Raw genomic sequence first — 21,503 nt, forward strand, 5'->3', positions numbered from 1 at the left:
CTTAAGCTATAAGAGGGGTTACTGTTACTCAGTGTTGTGAGGTTAACATGAGACAATGTATATGACATGTTTTAGTGCAGTGCTTGACATATTAACCACTCATTAAATCATTATTTTATTATATATTTTCTCAGAGTTAAAATTAATTTTGTAGAGCCTAATTACAACATAAGTGAAAAATTAAAGTTTAAGGTATTTAGAAAGTATTTTCATTTTACCCTGTGTACTGAGGAAGGAACAAGCATAATAGGAAATTAATAGGGTTATTATCTTTTTTATGTTTGAGGGAAGCAGTGATGGAGGACTTCATGGTCCACTGATCTAGCTATAGTTAATATACTGTACAAAGAAATGAATTTTAAATATTCCAGAGTTGTGTTAGAATGGATTTGATTAAATAGTTACTGTAGGCATTATCAAATAAAGTGACTGAAAATCAAAGAACTTAGTGTGTGGAGTTTTTTCTCCTTATCACTGCTATTGATTGATTGAACAATTTGTTTAATAAGCCTATATTAATTGTGTTTGACTGAATTAATTATGTAACCATTTACCTCAGAATGTTTCATGGAATTCACTAATTAATATGTACCTTACAAGTGTTAAGTTTATGAAACCTAAGGGTCCTATATAAATGCCACTTACTATTTGATTATTTTTAGGTCAATTCTGATCTCCTGCTTTTCAGGATTTTTTAAAAAATACCCCATCAAAGCTGCATTCTCTAGCATGTTAAATTCTGTGTATATATTATCCTTCATATTCCCATACCATCATGTAAATTATTTGCAACATATGCCTATTTGTAAATCACTGATCAAATAAGTCTTAAGTATTTATGGAAATTGATCCCAGACTTTATCATGATGCAAGAGAAACAATATAAAAAATGTCTTATGGAAAGTCTATTATTATTAGAGTTCTACCTGCTTGCTGAGTCCACGGATATTATTAGGTCTACATGAGTGGCTTCCCCCCCCTCCCCCCCAACTATAAATAGGTAATTCAGAGATGCAGCTTCTGGGTATTTTATACTGCTTGCTGTTACTTATGGGCTGCTCTCTCCCTTATCAAAGGGAAATAAACTTCGTACATTATGTGTTTTGAGCTCTTTGACCAGAGAGATGACTGAGGGCTCACTCAGAGTTAGGTAATACTATGAGCTTAAGTTTTAGAAAATAACTATTAGTTGTGAAATGTTAAGTAATAAATTATTTTTTTATTTTCCATTTTCAGTCAGTTCTTCTAAAAAAGAAACTTGAAGAACATCTGTAAGTATAAAAGCTATTGAGGCTTATTCTTATATTACCCAGTGAAACATAAGTGTTTTATATTAGGTGGTTACACAGTGTTTAGGCAATGGCTTGGGTATCCCTTGAAGATACAGAACATTGCAAGATGTATATGAAGAGTGTCTAAAGGGTCGTCTCCACCAAAGATCCTCAAATTGGAACAATGACTGCTTTAGAACTGTTTTCAAATGAGATTCCAGGGTTTTACTTCTCCTTCATATTTAAAGGATAACTTTGCTGTATATATTATTCTTGGCTGGTAATTTCTTTCAGTAGTGTGACTATTTGGTTCCACTCTGTCTGGCTTGTAGAGTTTCTGCTGAGAAGTTAAATATAACTTAGTGGGTTTTCCTTTATAGGTTACTTTCTTCTTTTTCCTGACTGCCTTGAGAATTCTTTCTTTGTCATTAATTTTTGACAGTTTTCGTATAGTATGCCTTGGAGAAGACCTCTTTGGTTTGAGTCATTAGGTGTTCTGTTTGCCTCTTGGATTCGTGGAACCAGCTCTTCTCATAGGTGTGGGGAGTTCTCGTTACCTCTTTGTCTGAATAGGCTCTTCTTTCCCTTCTCCCTCTCTTCTTCTTCTGGAACACCTATTATATTGCTCTTTCTGGTGGAATCAGAGTGTTTTCTTTCATTTTTTTTTAATGCTCAAATCTCTCTCTTCTTCCTTCTGAATAATTTCTAGATTTGTATCTTTGATATCACTAATTCTTTCCTCCCATCTGCTTCACTCCATTTCCTATGCTCACTGGTTCATTTTTTATTATTATTAATTTAAGAGAGGAAGGGAGAAGGAGAGACAGAGAGACACAGAGAGAGAGAAACATCATTGATGAGACAGAATCATTGATTGGCTGCTTCCTGCACGGCCCCTACTGGGGATTGAGCCTGCAACCTGGGCATGTGCCCTTGACTGGAATAGAACCCAGCATCCTTCAGTCTATAGGCCAATGCTCTATACACGGCTCACTGGTTCATTTCTTACCTCTTTTATTGAGTTCTTCATCTCTAGAATTCCTGTTCAGTTCTTTCTTAAAATTTCAGTCTCTTTGGTAAAATACTTGTTTTGTTCATTAATTTCTTTTTCTGAGTGCAATAAATTGCCTGTCTATATTTTCTCACATTTCATTGAATATTTTCAGAACTGCAATCTTGAATTGTCTGTCATTTATATCACATATTTCCTTGTGTTTAACATTGCTTTGTGGAGATTTCTCATTGTCTTTCTGAGCTGCCTTGCTACCTTGGTTATTCATGGTATTCGATAAATTCCTTCTCTGTCTAGGCATCTGTTTGAGTGGCACCTCTCTAGCAGATTAATACAAAGAGGTCTTTCTATCATTTTCCAGTAGGTGGTGTTAAATCACAAGTTTTCTAGCTCTGGGAAATTCCAGTGCTGACCCTGCAGTGTCTCTGGCTGCCATCAGTGTAGCCACAATGTGTGTGGGTTGGGTGGCCTAGGGGAACTCCGTTGCCTTCTTTGTTTTGCCCTCTTGGTAATGGTGACCTTGAACCTCTGCAGGGGTCTCCCTTTGCCCTGACCTGGGACCAGTCACAGAGTACACCCTTTGCTCCGGGAAAATCGTGATTCTATAGTACCAGTTTTCGGGTTTTCGGGTAATGTACTCCGCAACATGACACCAAAGGAGATGGGAGGATAGAGTTTATGAGGCAGCAGGCCTTTGTGGCTTTGTTTCTCAGTCTAGAATTCCGGCCGCCCAAGAGGCACAGGTGCACCCCGTGTTGTGTCCTTGCCCCAGTCTCTGACTCAGCCTCAGCTCATGCTGCTCGTTCCACCGAGTCTCTCTGCTTCTCCTGGCTGAAGCTAGCACCAGCCACAACTGGGTTCCTCCCCTCTCCAGGCTGAGCCCTACAGTTAGCTCCCAGCTGCAGGGCTGAGTGGCTCATCTTCCTTCTGCCTTCCAGCCTACCCAGTTTGTTCCTGCTGGCCCACCTTTAATGCTTCAATGTGCGGATCTCAGGCATGACTGTACATTGAGCGGGGATTCCTTTATTGAGTTATAGCTGTTCAAATTGCTGAAACTTCAAGGGGAGAGACCAAGGGGATCTCTCCTGCTGCTCTTCCTCTGACCTGAATCATCCCTTTTAAGTAAATTTTTGAAAAAAGTATTATAAAGTTTATCAGTAGCAGACTATCAAACATTTCCTTGAATTTCAGATATATCAGAACATGGCTTTTTAATCTAAATGGTGAAATAAATTTCAAAATATTACATTTGTTTTCTCATAAGGAAGAAATTTTCATCTATCTTTATCTTTATCTGAGGTTGACAATGTTTTATGATTTTTCTCACACCCAGTAACAAATTTAATCCTTCCTGTCACTTTCTTGCAAACATCTCTCCTTGCAAACATTGAGTGCAGAGTGACCATGAATTGTTAACCTGTTAGAATGTTAGTGTTGCACTATAGTAAAACAGATATCCTCGGTAGATAATTTTTACTTGTTCTGTTGATACTGGAAAGACATTCTGTAGTCTGGCACCTTACCTCATGCTAAATTTTTCTTTTTAATGTGGGGAAGGTGAGATGCTCCTTGCAACTGATACTTGCTAGCAAGTCTAACAGTAGGCAGATTTTTAATGTATTAGAACAGAAAATGTTACCTCCCAGCCATTGTAAGGTTACCTAGAGTCAGGATTTAGTACTGAATTCTTTCAATTCCTTTATTGACAAAAAGAGAATACCGGTTGTTTCATAAAATTATGGTCTGACAATTTTTTGTGTTTAGTCATTTACAAGGTAAAAATCGTCATTAAAAGAATTGATTAGAGATGAGACCTGTATTCATTTCCTGTGGTTGCTATAACAAATTACCACAAACTGCAGGGGGCCAAAACCAATAGAATTTTATTCTCTAACAGAAGTCTGAAATCAGGGTGTCAACAGGATTGGTTCCTTCTGTAAGTCCTAAGAGAATCTGTTCCATGCCCCTCTCGTATCTCTGGTGGCTGCCAGCAATCCTTGGTGCTCCTTGGCTTGTAGGTGCATCACTCCAATCTCTATCTTTATTTCCATATGGCATTCTCTCCGTAGGTCTGTGCCTTCTTGGGACTTTCAAGGATACCAATCATTGGATTTAGGGCCCACCCTGGTCCAGTATGAGTTCATTTTGACTAATTACATCTGCAAAGACTCTATTTCCAAATGTCACATCCGTAGGTACTGGGTATTAGGACTTCATCATATCTTTGGGAAGACACAGGGACCATAGACATCTTAAATGATGGTCAATTTTATACACATTTAAAGTGACAATGGAGACCATTTTACACACACCAAATTGGTAAAATTTAAGAATCAGACGTACTGAGTATTGCCAGAGATGTTGAGCAACGGTAATTCTCACCATTGCTCGTAGGAGTATGTGGCAGTTTACTTAGTAAACTTAAACATGAACATATTCTGTGACCTATCAGTTCCATTCCCCTATATATGCTCTAGACCAGCAATTTTCAACCTTTTTCATCTCATGGCACACATAAACTAATTACTGAAAATCTGTAGCACACCAAAAAATTTATTTTTGCCCATCTGACAAAAAAATATATAAATTTTATTGATTTACCCCAAAAATAATAATGGTAATTACCTACTCTTTTTGCTCCATAGTGACTTTTTAAAAAATCAGATGCATATACTTACAAGGATTTCTGGTACCAAGAAGTAACCAACCACACACAGCCTTATTATGCAACTCTATTATATGAGCTATATATTTATGGTTCAAGACAAGGCATTCACACTGGAAGGCTATTGTTGTGTTGGCTGTTGTCATATTTTTATTTGACAACGTAAGGGAAAAGAGGTCAGTGCCCTTGACTAGTCAGGTATTTCATGTTTTAAAAATTCTTGCAACATAGTGGTTTAAAATCGCTGCCCTAGATTCCTAGCAATGCTGTTGTCCATGTGTACCAGAGGACATGTAGAGGAAAGTATGGAAGATCATCTATATATATAAAAGCCTAAGTGACCAAACGACCAGTTGATCGGTTGCTGTGATGCACAATGACTACCAGGGGGCAGGTCCTCAATGCAGGAGCTGCCCCCTGGTGGTCAGTGTGCTCCCACAGCCAACCTCCCGCAGTCCCGGCCGGCTGCCCCCCCGCGCCCCCCACACCCACAGTCAGCCCTGATCACCAGCCAGGCTGAGGGACCCCACCTGTGCATGAATTTGTGCACCGGGCCTCTACTTGTTTATAATCACAGAAAAGTAGAAACAATACAAATACTACTAATGCCCTGGCCAGGTTTCTCAGTTGGTTTGAGTATCATTCCCAATACACCAAGGTTACAGGTTTAATCTTCAGTCGGGGCACATACAAGAAGCAACCAATGGCCTGGCCAATGTGGCTCAATGGTTAACTGTTGACCCATGTACTAGGAGATCACCAGTTCGATTCCCTGTCAGGGCATATGCCAGGGTTGTGAGCTCAATCCCCAGTAGGGGGCTTACAGGAAATAGCCGATCAATGTTTTGCTCTCTTCAGTGTTTCTATTTCTCTCTCCTTTTCTCTCTCTGAAATCAATTTAAAAAGAAGCAACCAATGAATGCATAAGTAAGTAGAACAAAAAATCAATCTCACAAAATCAATCAGTCAAAAAATAATACCAATTGTAAAATGATAAGAGTAAGGTAATTTCAACAATAGGACATTATACAGGGGTAAAAATGTGTAAACTAGGACTAACACACGACATAGATGAATCACAAGAACATAGTAGTATTAAGTAAAATATGGAAGTCACAGAACGATACATACAGTATAAGTATTGTATAATGTAAAAATTGGGCAAAGTTAAGCAATACATTTTATAGGAATGCAAAGGCCTGTCACAAAAGTCATGAGAATGATTAAAATTCTGAGGTTTGGTTACCTCTGGGATGGGTAACCAAACTATATATGTTTATTTTGTGTGTGTGTGTGTGTGTGTGTGCAGGGTGGGGCAAAAGTAGGATTACAGTTGTTCATATAGAAAACAATACAATCTATAATAATCTATAATAATAAAAGTATAATATGCTAATTAGACGGGACGTGCTTCCGAACAACCTTCTGGACAAAGCCGGGCTGCGAGGGAAGGCTCCGATCGCCCCTCAAGGCTTTTCCACCTGCTGCTGGTGCCGCTTGCACCCGGTGCTGGCGCCAGCCCCAGTCACTCCACGCCATCAGCGGGTGTGAGTGGGGCCGGCGCTGTCAGCTCATGGGAGCAGCAGCAGCAGCAGGAGTGGGGCTGCCGGCAGGCGGGACCAGGGGCTGCAGCAGGAGGGGCCAGGCGGGGGCACGGAGGATGGGCCAAGGACCCCCCTCCCCCCATGTCCACTGCAGCCTCGCGGCCCACAGTTCCTTTCAAGGTGCACAAATTTTGTGCACTGGGCACCTAGTAATAAATAATAATACAAGAATAAACTCTGTTTCACATACAACTGTAAACTTAATTTAGTTCCACGCTGTTATGTATGTGTTTGTGTGTGTGTGTGTGTGTGTGTGTGTGATACCTTCAATAAATTGTTGAAAAATATTTATTAATATACTAGAGGCCCGGTGCACGAATTCATGCGTGGGTGGGGTCCCTCTGGGTGGCCTGCAGGGATCAGGTTGAAACCTGCAGTCCAACACTGCCTGCAGCTCCTACCTGCCGCTTCCGCTGATCCCGGCCCCACTGTGCCTGCCACAGGCTCACACCCAATCAGTCCCGATCAGGAGAGGCTCCTGCTGCCACAGCAGCACTTGCCAGCCATGAGCCTTGAGCCTGGTGCCTTCCCAAGGGGAGTGGCCTGCGGGATCAGGCTGAAACCGCCTGTCCGACATCCCCCGAGGGATCCCAGATTGCGAAAGGGTACAGGCAGGCCAGGCTGAGAGACCCCACCGGTACAAGATCAGGCTGGGGAGGGACCGCAGGAGAGCTCCAGAGTGTGTGTGGCCCATCTTGCTCAGTCCCAATCAGCTGGACCCCAGCAGCAAGCTAACCTGCCGGTCGGAGCATCTGCCTCCTGGTGGTCAGTGCATGTCATAGCAAACGGTTGTGCAGCCTTAGCGTATCATTAGCCTATTACGCTTTGATTGGTTGTTTGGTTGTTCTGCTGTTTGGTCTATTTGCATATTGCCCTTTTATTATATAGGATTATGCATTTAAAAGAGTAGAAATAGAGAAAACAAAGTATCCTATTTTCTATTTTTCTGTATTTTGGCAGCCTTTTTTCTTTCATATTATAGAGTGCCACACTAAATACTGTATAAGGAGAATTACACATATAAATGCCAGGAACAAAGTTTCTTTTTGTTAATTCATTTCTTTACACTTGTATTAGAATATAACTTAAATACACAAATCCTAAGTCCCTAAGTCTACAAACAGCTTAATGAATGTTTTCCTACATACATAGGTAACCCATATCAACATATAGAATGTTTGCAGCAACCCACCAGGATTTATCCTTGTCCCTTGTAATTGATTGATTACATCCCTAAAGGAGCCACTGTGCTAATCTCAATCACTTTTCCTAAATTTTTAAATTTTCTGAACTTCATATAAACGTAATCATTCATTATTGCCCTATTTGGTCTGACTTTCTGTGTTCAGCAGTCTGTGATATCTATCCATGTAGTTACATATATCTTTTTTTTCTATTGGCATAGTGTTCTCTCCTTATTTTTAGAACATCAACTTTTTGCAATAAGATTTTGCATTGTAAAACCTCAGCAAAGTTTTAAATTTAATTTTTATAATACCCTTTTTCCTAGGAAAAATATAAACATCATGAAGTTCTTTGTACCCTCGTGTGCAGAGTGGGGCAAAAGCGACTACTATTTCAAACTCTAAGATTAACTTATTTTTAAAAATCTGTTAAATTCATGTTGGATTTGTCTTTTCATTTTTGTTTTAAGTATTCTTTTTTTTTAAATATTTTTATTGATTTCAGAGTGGAAGGGAGAGGAAGAAAGAGATTAGAAACATCAATGCTGAGAATCATTGATCAGCTGCCTCCTGCACGCCCCCTACTGGAAGTCAACCCCACAACTGGGGCATGTGCCCTGACCAGGAATTGAACCGTGACCTCCTGGTTCATAGGTTGACTCAACCCTGAACAACACCGGCCAGACTCATCTTTGTTTTATAGCACTATGAGCTGTGCAACTGAATCCCATGAATAAAGAACTTACATTTTTCATTTGAACAGTAGTAGGTGACACAGTTATATATTTTATTACAGAGAGAAACTACATGAAGCCAACAATGAATTGCAGAAGAAAAGAGCCATTATTGAAGATCTCGAACCAAGATTTAACAACAGCTGTGAGTTTTTTCTAATTAGCATAGTGTTAAATTAGTTAGCCTTACTTCACCCTAGTGATGAGTTTATATAAAATTGTTTATTTTAGAAATAGGCCTTATTTTAAAGAATTTGCTTTATTTTTTAAAAGATATATATATCTTTTATGTCTATATATATATATATATATATATATATATATATATATAGTCATCTTCACAGTGTTTCTTAAATTTCTAATTATAGTCGTGTTTTTCATTCATTAACGGTGAGGGATAATGAATACTTTATTAAATTAGTTCTTTTGTGATATAGTTGAATATAAGTCAAAGTTTTACTTCTTTTTAAACTTACATATATTTGTAGTTTGACTTCATTCTTTTTTGTGGAAGGTGAAGTAAAACATAGAGTTTTACTTTTTTTCATTGTGGTAAAATGTACATAACGTACCATTTTAACCATTTTAGGTATACAGTTCAATAAGTATATTCATATTGTTGTGCAATCACTCAATTGTCCAGTGTAGTGATGTTGTGCAACTACCATCATCTCCAGAACTTTTTTTATCCCAAACTGAAGCTCTGTATCCTTAGCCCCTGGTATTCACTATTCTACTGTCTCTGTGAATTTCACTCTTTTAAGTATTCCCATTCATACCACTGGAAACATAATATTTGTCCTTTCATGTCTGGCTTATTTCACTTAGCATAAAGTCTTCCATTTTTACTTAGTATAATGTCTCCATGTTGTGGCATGTATCAAAATTGAGGCTGAATAATATTCTATTGTATATATATGCATATCATATTTTGTGTATCCATCCATCCTTCAATGGATCTTTTTTAATTTGAGTGGTTTCATAGTAGAGTTTTTGTTTATAAGAAAAGCTTTTTGTAAAAAATTATGAATTGATTTTTTTAAAAATATAGGAATAGATCCATCTCAAAGCTATTAACTACTTACTGTTAGTTGAAATGTTTTTAAAGTTGTTACAATCTAAAAAAAATTTTTTTTTATTGTCTTATCTGTAGCCTTAAAAATTGAAGAGTTACAGGAAGCTTTAAGGAAGAAAGAAGAGGAAATGAAGCAAATGGAAGAACGATATAAGAAATATTTAGAGAAAGCTAAAAGTGTAAGTATGTATTCATGGGCATCTCACCTCACTTTCCAACAATGTTCCACTGACTTCTCAAAATGCAGGTACAGTGACTTCTCATGCAGAGCATCAGGAGAACAAGAAGTACCAAGAGGAAAACGAACCTTTATGTAGGAAATAAGTGGCAGTCACCACATTAAGTAGTAATCAGAATTACCTCCACTAATGGTAGGACAACCAACATCTTGTGCCTCCTGATAGAGTATCATTGCCAATAATACTTGACCTGAATCTAAGCAATCTTCTAGTCCTACCTTTCAGTTCCCAAGGAAAATAAGGGTATTAGAACCAGTTAAATAACACTTTCAGAAAATCATCAAATAAATGCAGAATTTGGGATAAAAGTCAATGTTACGAAAAACAAAAATAGGCATTAGAGTGTAGGGGGAGCATAAGAGGCTGTTGTGATTTTTAAAAGCCAAAAGGCACCTAAGGACCAAATGTAATACATTAATAGGGCAGTTTGAAAAGACATTTGGAAACACCTGTGGAAATGTGGATGTGGCCCGAATAGTGATTGATGATTTGTAGAAATATTAATTGTCTTACAGATGATAATCTTACTGTGATTATGTAGAAGAATGTCCTTAGTCAAAAGAGATGCATGTTGACGTGTTTAAGGGTTACATGCCCTGAGGTCTGCGGATTGCTTTCAAGTAGTCCCCCAAACAAGCAAGCGTGTGTGTGTGTGTGTGTGTGTGTGTGTGTGTGTGTGTGTATGTGTGTGGCGGCGGGAAAGGGGAGGGGTCAGATGTGGCAGTGCAGTAATTGGTGATCTGGATTTTTATCGTTCTGCTCTTTCAAGTTTTCTATAGGCTTGCCTATTTTTGATGCTAAAAGTACTGGGCCAAAAAGCAAAAAGACTTTCCCAGAAGACCTCCAGTTGGCTAGCTAGAATTGCATCATGTACCCATGCCTAACCCAAGCCACTGACAGAAGAGATAGATCACAGTGACAGCCTTTTAAACCATCAGGACCTCTTTCTAAGTACCCGTCTGGTCAGAGGCAGAGGGCTAGCCGAACCAAATCAGAGGAAAGGGAAAGGCCAAATAGCTGTCAGTAGTGTTTGCTGTAGTAAAATTTATTAATTTTAAGCAAAAATGGCTTCTTATAATTGATTCTTTTACATAATTAAAAAGTTTTATATAATTAAAAGTTGCAATAATTGAATATTATTTCATACATTCAAATTTTAAAGTATCTTTGTACGATAGCTTTCATTTTCATAAGGTTTATCTTTCGTTTTTTAAATAAGTGCTTTCTTAGCTGTTACATTCTTTCAGTTTGAGACTTGTAAATATTTTCTTTTATTACTTTTTACAGGTTATCCGCACTTTAGATCCTAAACAAAATCAAGGAGCAGCACCAGAAATACAAGCTCTTAAAAATCAGCTGCAGGAACGGGACCGAATGTTCCATTCATTAGAGGTAGTTCACTGTACTAGACAATAAGATATTTCATTTTTTTATTTTTTTTCTAGAAGCCTTACTGTATGTAGTTGTCTCCATTAATTTAGAGAGTACATTGTGACTATTGATATTGAATTGCTTTTCATGTTTACATGTGCTTGTATTTTAGAAAGAATATGAGAAAACAAAGAGTCAAAGAGAGATGGAAGAAAAATATATTGTTAGTGCCTGGTACAATATGGTAAGAAAAGAACACCTGTAAACATATTGTAAAGTTCAGTGAATATGTAATACTTATTACATGCCCTTTACTGTAGAGGTAATTCTGCCAAAGGAATCTGAAAGTAATACGATCCTAACACACACTAACAAAACCTAATGCTGATCTTGGGACTGAAAAGCAGATGTGAGAACCATCAGATGCATGGTTAGGATATTTTGAACATATCATTATCCTTAGAGAATAGAAAGATACATGACAGTTTGATTTCTGTCTCTTAGAACCATTTTCTTCTAGAGGAAAGGGACTTTAGTAATATCTAAATACTGAAGCAGTAGCTTTTGTTTTGTGGGACTTTGCATGAATGGTACTTATACTGAGTGTAGTTTAACTGTCTCATAGGGTTTAGAACATGTTTATGATTGATAGACCCTGAACGACTGGAAGTTTTGAAATTGGATTTCCAACACACACAAAAAAAACTTTGAATGTATTGCAGGGGAAAATAAATGCTCATCACATTCTGCTTTAATATGATTTTCTGGATATAAATAGTTGTGGTTTTTAGAGAATACTGTACTCTTTTCAATACTTTTTGTCATTTTTTTCTTCTTTGTTCTTCTCTTCAGTAAGACCGCTTTCTGCCTTTAATTGTTAGTTGCTTAAGAAAGGAAATTTAACCATATTCCTTTCAGCAATCCTCTTCAACACTAAAGCTGTGTTAATGGCACAATACCATTATTTCTGTTTTACAGTTATAATTGATACTGTGTCTTGAAGGTTAGTGTCCCAGGCCTCCTAATTCTATGTTTTGATCTTTGTTAAAATTAATACAATTTCATGACATGTCCACATTTATATTTGCCTTGGTTAAAAGTACATATTTAAGATTTTATCACAATTTAAAAAAAACAGAAGAGGAAATCAGTAAGTTTAAAATACTATTACTGTTAACAAGTATAGGTTTCTTGGAAATTAAAATTAAAACAATAGGAAAAATTTATATATTTAAGGAAATTCTCTGGGAACTAGTCTTGACTCCACCTATTCTCTTTCCTCTATATCCTTCCTAAAAGTTAGAGCCATCTTGGAGCTCTGCCCTCAATCCTTATTAGTAATTTCATATTCTTTTTTTTTTTTAATATATTTTATTGATATTTTACAGAGAAGAAGGGAGAGGGGATAGAGAGTTAGAAACATCGATGAGAGAGAAACATAGATCAGGTGCCTCTTGCACGCCTCCTACTGGGGATGTGCCCGCAACCAAGGTACATGCCCTTGACCGGAATCAAACCTGGGACCTTTCAGTCCACAGGCCGACGCTCTATCCGCTGAGCCAAACCGGTTAGGGCAGTAATTTCTTATTCTTGATTGATTTTTATGACTCCACATATTGTGTTTCTAATGGAACTAAACTTATTTATCCTGTGATATAATATTAAAGAATAGTCCTAATTTTTAGCTCTTCATAGAGTGAAGGAATAACTGAGTAGACTAAACACAAGTTAATGTTCAGGTAATATAGCCAGTAACAGCTTCATACATACATTCAGAAAGTTCTGCATCTCCTTCAACCGAAATGGAAGTGAAGATGACAAGTGCTGGGAAAAGGTATTGAGTGTCTCAGAGAATGGCTTTGTGATGGATACTGAGGTCTTGAAAGTGTATGAAGAATTTGAATAAGTTGCTTGGAATATGAGAGTGAAAAAAAGAGTATATTTTAAATGAAATATAAATATATTGGGTATCCAAAAAGATATATATGCATACTTTGAATAATTATAAAGGCATTGTTTATTGAAATACATTTCATTTTCAAAATTGAGCTATCAACTATTAGTGTATACATTTTGGAGGATACCTTATATGTAGCCAAATTGAATAAAGATTACCAATAGATTTCTGTCAGTTTGATTCAGATCCTTAAATGCTTTGATTTCAGATTGAGTGAAAAACCTATTCTGGATTGTCTCGTTGGCAAAATGGAGGAATGTGTTAATGTATTTGGGAATATATGATAGACTGCAATTCTGTTAAAAATGCAAAGCCATGCCCAGTGTTTTAACTAGTGATAGGAAGACTTACCTTTTAGTCTTCTGCCTTCTGTGCCAGTTTGTCCATTTCATTCTGGGAAGGCTGTGAGTCTTAGTATAGCTTAGCTTTAGCTGCCTGACCCTCCTCCTGGCTCCCAATTGCTCATTTCCTCCTTGTTGCCTTCCGCTTCCTCCCATCCATTTACTTGTATCCAGTCACTGGTCAGATTAAACAGCCGCTCTCAGTGCTCCATGTTTGTCTGGTGTAGGGTCTTCACTGGCTTATTAAATGACGACCAAAACCACTCCTTTCCTGATCTCCTCATAGGCTGTTCATTGTGATTATTCCTCTGTGTTTAGAGTACACCCCCCCGAGGTTATTTTCTCCTGTTAAGGTGCTCTGGGCCCAGCAGTTATGGCTCTTCTCCCTTCCAAGCTAGTAGGCCATCCTCCTGTCTTCAAGAAAGACCCCCTGCGCCCTGTTGGGCCTCTGTTTGGGGCTGTCAGGAACTTTTCTTAAGTTGTTTGAGAATACAAGTCCACCTGAAGTGAAGAAAAACAGCATGGTGGTATGTATGAAATCTAGTGTGCCTTTCCACCTTAAGGAACAGCAAGTGCATTTGTGGTTTGCCATTCTAAATATGCCCTGATTGCCACAGCCCCTTGTGAATCAACTGCTACCAATCAATTGCACTGTTTTTCTTGGAAAATCACTTCATACATTTGATTTGAAAGGGAAGTGTGATTGAGAATCGGTACTATATTCCAAAATCTGTCTCTATTATGTATTGTTTTGGTTATTGTCTATTCAGAAAACTAACTCTTCATTTTTCCAAAGGAAAATTTGTGCCTAATTGTTGGAACTGAAATATCTATAAAATTTTCATCTATAATGAGCAGAATTAACATTTCTAATTGTGCCTTCTGATGCAATGTAAGAAAATCTGCATGATGAAATTGTCTTTTATGAGAGTATGTTCCACTACTTTTTCATTGATTACCTTTTTTTTTCTGTGTGATATAGGGAATGACTCTGCATAAAAAGGCGGCTGAAGATAGACTTGCTAGTACAGGTTCAGGGCAGTCATTTCTGGCTAGGCAACGACAAGCAACCAGCACGAGAAGATCTTACCCAGGCCATGTTCAACCAGCCACAGCAAGGTAGACAAGTCTTGCCAGTAGAATAAAAACATCCTGCATTCAAAACATACTTCTGTTACACGTAACACCATTTCAGGAAATTCAGCCAGCTTATTTTTTGTCTCTGTGTTATGTTAATATTTAGTTGTTCCTCATCTGAGGACTGTCTCTCCATGTCTATGATGTTTTAGTTTCTTGGTCCTTTATTTTGTAGTCTTTTCAGTTCCTTTTCATGTGCCAAAAATTTTTTCAATGCCCAATTAAAAGTGTTGGATAATAGTGTAGTACTTTTCTTTGTATGAAAATGTCCTTTCCCCAATGGTGTATGTAGGCTTTGTAATGAATTAGATTTTCTGCCAATATTGATACACAAGAATTATATTCTTTATTGTGCCTCTGTGTTACCATGCTTTATAAGAATGTCTTTGTTTAAAGGGAATTAATCTTTTTATGATGTATTAATCTGTGTTCTCAATTGTTTTCCAAATGCACTTCAAATAACTTGCATATTTACTATATAAAATGAATGGTTGGCAAATGCACTTTTTGCAAAGACATAAATATATTGGCAGAGGTGCTAATTAGATCTTACCTATGGCACCTGGTAGAGTTATTTAGAGGGAAAAATTAGTTTTCACGTTGTTTTATAGGAAATTAAATTTGTTTGAAGATTTGGAAACTATTTTTAAAACATAAATACATAGAATTTTATTATTTCTTGCTATCTTGTTGCTGGTAGAAGTGAATGCATTGGTTAGGTTATTGGGGGGAAGTTACAGAAGAGAAAAAAGTCAGGCAGTGCATTAATTGTTTCTTATTTTGGAATATCACAGTAACTGAGGATCAGAATCTGTTAGTGTGGCTGATATTAATAGTTTCAATTGCCTTCTATATCTTAGACCTATTTTTCATATATTTACAAGTAATAGGTAGCATTACCCTTTGGGCAACTTCCTTGTTGACTTGCATCTCTTGTTTTATTTATTCATTAATATAAACACTTCTATTCCTCAATAATTCCTAATACTTAACATCTTAATATCAGTCATTAAGATCAGCAAAGGACTTCTTATACGTGCTGTTGTGACAGGTCTCTTTTACATTTTTTTCTTAATTCTATGTATTAGTCCAAGAATTTGCTACTGAACAGATTCTCTTGGGTATTTGGTTGCATCAAAGTGTTTAGATTCATTGATAGCTTGATTGTAAACCATGTTTATTTACATTGATGAATGGTTGTCAAGTAATAATGATTGTAAAGCACTTTGAGTATATAAGGTGCTACATAAATGTAAAATATCATTTATTTGAAAATGAAATGCCTCTGCCTGCCTTTACATATTAATTCAAGCATTTGGTCCCCAATTATATTTAAGTTCTCCTCCAGCCTTTTTCTTACACCATAGCCCATTTTATTAAAAGCAAAATAATTACTGAAATTAGGTCAATTTTTAAATTTGTTTTTGTTTTTAGATAGGTCACCAAGTAAGAGGAATCATTTCATGTACATGCTGTTTGGAAGTTCAGGTTTCATTTATTTCTGTATATTAATACAAATTAGTAATTTTAAATCAAGCCAAATGTAATTTAGAATTTTCATAAATTGTAGTCAAATGTTTGGTTTTAAATTCCTACTTCCATTTTTATAAGAAAATCGACCTAAAAATTAGTAGTGTTTTCATTTGTCCTCAGAAATCGTACTTGAAGGAAGTATTAGAATATACACAGAAATGACTTTATGCATTGTGCTGATTCTTACATTAAGTACAGAAATCTAAGCGCAGTGTGAATGCTTCTGCCTACTATGACCATAAAGCAGCAAGAATTAGTGATAATGGACAGAACCACCTGAGTAGAGTGCATTGCGAGATTTCAGGAGGCTAAGCCAAACTAAGCAACATAAAAAGTTTTGACAATAAAAGATCAAAAACTATTTAGGATGGTTCTTACCCCCAACCCCTGATTTTACAAATCACATAAGGATTCACCTGTTTTAGAACAGAGTGTGAAACTAATCTTGGTTAAATTAAAATAATTGGGAAATTATACCTGTAGAATAAGATAGATGGACATAAAGAGTCTATGAACTATTTATTTAAAGGATTATATCCTATAAGATATGAAGATTTTATTTTACTTCTCTATTTACTGCCCCAGTCCTGGTCTCTGGCCCACCCACCTACTCAGATATAGTTCTCTAAATGGGTTAGAAAGGTGCCAAGCTTTTAGAAGGAAGTTTTACTTCTTATTTTTCTTCAGCATCTGTTGTTTTATGCTATTATTTTGGTGTTTTACAGTGATAACTTTCACTCTCCTTTACTGTACCCTTAAAGTTATTACTTTCAAGTATTACTTTCAAGTATATAGAAAAAATTATATTTCTAAACATTGTTTGATTTTTTTCTTTTTTTAAAGCAGGAGTAACACTTAGCTATAACAGTGACAACTCTGTCCAGCTTTGGACAGGATTTATGAAATTGCTATCTCTCCTGTAATGCTTAGTAATTTCTCAGGAGGTTTGTGATGATGCATGGGCTCTCTGGAAGGTGGAAGACATCGGGTGCTTTATTTAGATGTGAGCTGTGCTGTATTATCACAAACCCCTGAGACACAGTGGCCACATGCACTTGGACAGTGGAGCTAGTCCTGTCCTCACCGATGGACTAAGTACAGTGTTATTGCATTAGGTTGAGGTGATCCATCAGCCTACTCTAGTGTCTGAATTCTTATAATCAAAAAGCTTATTTGCTGTTTTCCTTCTAGCCATGGTAGGAAAATATAAGGTAAATAACTAAGGAATATTAAAGCATAAAATTTATGTTCTGCAGTGTCTATTTAAGAAGTTCATTATGGAAAAAAATGCAGCAAATATTGTAGTTTACCACATCTAAAAAGAGAATAAACAATACAGTTGTACTTAAAAGAACTTCCCAAAATTTCAGTTATATCTTTTTATAATTTGTCTAATTACTTGTTAATAGTCAAGAAAAAGAAGTCCCTAAATAAAGGACCCATGTTCCAAAATTGATCAAGATTGAATTATTTCTATTAGATAGCACTAGCCTGGTTCAAAAAAAACAACACAAAAAACATTGGCTTAATGCAGTGGTTCTCAACCTGTCACGACCCCTTTGGGGGTCGATTGGCCCTTTCACAGGGGTCGCCTGAATACATCCTGCATATCAGATATTTACATTACGATTCACAACAGTAGCAAAATTACAGTTATGAAGTAGCAACGAAAATAATTTTATGGTTGGGGGTCACCACAACATGAACTGTATTAAAGGGTCGTGGCATTAGGAAGGTTGAGAACCACTGGCTTAATGGGATATTAGATTATAATAAGGAAATATTGTTTGTAATTTTGTTGAAGTTTTATTGCTTTGTTTATATAATAAAAGCTCAAATGTACAAAATTAAGCTAAATGTTATCCAGCCAGAGACTTCAGCCTATATATTTCATTAGTTTTCACAAAGGCATGAAAATTCATGCTGTCCAAATAGATCAGCAATAAGTTGTAAGTGAAAGATGAGTTTAGTTGAAGAAAAGACATTTTATTTATGTGCTGCTTTACTTGCATCTCCTTTTCAATAACAGTTTTGTTAACTAATGCCATAAAATATTTTTTATTATTTCTTGCTCTTAGATAAGCATTTATCCTTTAAAATTAATAACCATGTTAAAAACTTGAAAATCTTTATCCCGATATAAGAATTATCTTGCAACACAAATCTAAAATTTTAAATTATCTTAACTCTGCATTGAATCTCCAATTGTCCAGATCTCAGACTCCAGGAATGTTACAGTTATCCTCAGTTGGAACCTGTGAGATTTATCTGAAAAAGCATCCACAACTCACAGCTAGTAAGTACAAATCTAGCTAGTGCACAGACACGTGGATCAGACATCTCTGGTCCTACAGTGAGAGAAAAGTACTCAGCATCTTGCTTTTGCTAAGGGAAAAATAACAACATTAAGGCAAAATGCTTTTTGCTGTCTGTTCATTAAACTATGGAAGGGTATTTTTACTTTTTAGCCTTGTATTATGAAGGGGCCCTTTTCTTAGAAATGGCTGTAGAACGGATGTAGCATTGTACTTCTTAACAGCCAAGCCTGTGTGATATCCCAAAGTAGGATGAAGGAGTGCACTCAACAAAATTAAAATGGGATATCAGAAACTTTGAAAATTCTTTGAGCATGTTTTTTCATTTTGTCCTTTTTTTAAATATAGGTTAAAAGGATTTTCCATTCAGTAATGATCATCTCTTTCCCTATAGCTCCCACTGTTAACTTCAGCAGCTTCTTTTGGTAGTTGTACAACCCAGTTTCATTACATTTAGAAAGCGGTTTCAGAGCTCATTATTTGTCACTATAATGATTTTATATCATGTAGTTTTTATATGAGGAAGGTTATTCTCAATGTATCTGTCATCCAATTTTTTACTTTCTATAAAGCATATTTAAATAAGAATTGGTGTATGTTCCTTTTATTGAAAAATTTGCAAAGGTTTTATTGTCTAATGTCAGCACAATAATTTTAGGGCCTAAAGTTTTGCAGTAAATATCATTCATTTCTCAGAAGCCTAAAACACATGAAATAATTTGTTTCTAACAGCTAATGTCTACCCCTCCCCATTCCCTCAAATCACGGAAGCATTAATATTTAGCTTCCTTTTTGTAAATGAAGGATAGTGCAGATGTAATGACATACTTCTCTTTTAAATCACTGATTATGTTTTTGGGAAGTATGTACTGATTTTTTTAATAGTCTTTTATATTCATAAAGATAATATAATTCACATGTATTATCTTTATGAATATAAAAACTTATGACCTTTATATTTAATGTTATCTTTAAATGCACTTGGATTCTTCACATTGCACTTAAAATGATAGAGAAGGGACATTAGTTATTGAAAAACTAGACACCTGAACCTAGTTATGAGTTTTGGCAGTATTGGGGGATCTATAAATGTTTTTTAACAATTATATATCAGCAATTACAGCTATGTCTCTTCAGTATTTTCTGTTTTCTAATATTTTCTAATAACATTCTGTAAGATAAGATTGTATGCTGTATATAAGTGAGCATAGAAATCTGAGAAAGTAATAGAACTGCTGTTAAGGCAAATCCTAGAGAGTAGAGTGGATTTTTGGGATAAGAAATGGCCTAGCTATAAAACACATCCAGGCAGATGGAAGTATTAATACAATTAAAACTTACATTGTCTTAACAAATGTTCCTAAAGTAAAAGTTCACATAAAATTTTCTGACTTTATTATGTGATCATTCGATAAAAAAGAATAGGCAAAAACATAATTTATTTTTTTTAGTTATCCTTCCCTTCATTAGGCATTAACCAGGCACACACTATTAACTATATATGTTATATTGGAGGGGAAAGCATCTGTTTTCATTTTGAAACTATTAGCCCATTACTAGACCTAAGGTAGTGATTTAAGGTCATTAAGAATACTGTGATTTGTCTGGCCAGTGTGGCTCAGTGGTTGAACATCGGCCTATGAACCAGGAGGTCATGGTTTGATTCCCAGTCAGGGCACATGCCCAGGTTGCAGGCTTAATTCCCATTAGGGGCTGTGCAGGAGGCAGTCGATCAATGATTTTCATCATTGATGTTTCTATCTCTCCCTCTCCCTTCCTCTCTGAAATCAATAAAAATATTTTTTTAAAAAAAGAATACTGTGATTTGATGAGATGAGAAGAAATCTCTCCCTCTTAATTATACATAATAGCACCACAGAAAATTTTTTTAAAGTGAAGGCAAGAATATACATTTAAAAAATATATATTCAAGAAGAGCCTTTATATACCTAATACATTTTCACCAGGCTCTGAATTAGATGGTTAGGGTCTGAAGATGAAGTCATCAGAGAAGGTATCCATAGCCGCAAAATTTTAGGCCCCAGGGGCTATCAAATATCCTGAATTATATCTACTCAGAGCTTAAAGGAAAAATTAAATGCCATGAGAAGAACAATCTCAAAGTGAGAAAAAGAAAACTATCAAAGCATGCTGAGGTTCTAATAATGTACATGGGAGACTTTAGAGATTTCTAAATTGACAAAAGATAGTAATTAGTTTAGCAACTATATTGTGAAATTAATAAAAGGGACTCGTTTATTCTTGGTGTATTTGTCAACATATGGTCGGTGATTACTGTATATACATTCTATGATGTTTATTTTATATATGTCACTATTAGAAATGAGTTTTATTATTTACTGTTACTTCTAATCATTTATGTATTATTTATACTTCATTGCAAGATTCACAGCACTTTACTAATATTAGATAATTTTTTTCCTTCTACCTTTCTGTGGCATGTTTTTATTTATCTTTTCCACTGGGGTTATTTTCCTCATTTTGGAGCACTCACTAAGAAAAATGTAAAAGATTGCCTAAATGGGCTTCGTACTCTTCCTAAAATTTTTAAAGTCAGATCTGAAGTTCTAAGTCTGGAAATCTATTTGAAGGTGGGTTGGGGTTGCTAAACATGAATTAAAATTTATATTTCACAATAAGTTAATAACTCATGAAACCAAGTTCTCCCAAATGCAAACACCCTTGAAACGTTTTGTTTCCTGGAGTTGCAGTAATAAAAAGTAAACAGTCTTCTGGTGAATCAGAAGATATTCTTACCTTTGATTTCCCTGGCTCCTAAAATACCTACAAACTGTCTTTAACTAAGGTTCATAGTTTCTTCATCACTGCATATACCCAAAGACAGGAGAAAGAAAGCCAAGTGCCAGGAGCTTTGAAGTCAGAGAATCTGGTAAGTGGTGGGCATGAGTTGATGGGGAAAGGCTGGCTCTAAGAGGGCTAAATACTACAGAAATATTCTTAGTCCTACTATAACAGATATGCTTTGTGAACTTGGTCATTTTCCTGAATTCAAATATAGCAAAGTTTTTAGCTTACTAAGAGAT

At 36.1% G+C, this 21,503-nt stretch overlaps 1 protein-coding gene across 1 annotated transcript in view; it reads left to right on the forward strand.

Moving 5' to 3' along the window:
- The window catches only part of HOOK3 (hook microtubule tethering protein 3), a 91,428-nt gene extending 75,567 nt beyond the window's left edge, over positions 1 to 15,861 (forward strand). The window contains exons 17-22 of the mRNA XM_081085023.1: positions 1,237 to 1,271; positions 8,533 to 8,615; positions 9,624 to 9,724; positions 11,072 to 11,176; positions 11,328 to 11,399; positions 14,436 to 15,861. Coding sequence (XP_080941149.1) covers positions 1,237 to 1,271; positions 8,533 to 8,615; positions 9,624 to 9,724; positions 11,072 to 11,176; positions 11,328 to 11,399; positions 14,436 to 14,576 — 537 coding nt within the window. The 3' untranslated portion in view covers positions 14,577 to 15,861. The remainder of the gene's footprint in view (positions 1 to 1,236; positions 1,272 to 8,532; positions 8,616 to 9,623; positions 9,725 to 11,071; positions 11,177 to 11,327; positions 11,400 to 14,435) is intronic.
- The last annotated feature ends 5,642 nt before the right edge of the window (positions 15,862 to 21,503 follow it).

This window comes from Myotis nattereri (genome assembly GCF_964212035.1).
Source record: "Myotis nattereri genome assembly, chromosome: 2".
NCBI classification, from domain to species: Eukaryota; Metazoa; Chordata; class Mammalia; order Chiroptera; family Vespertilionidae; genus Myotis; species Myotis nattereri.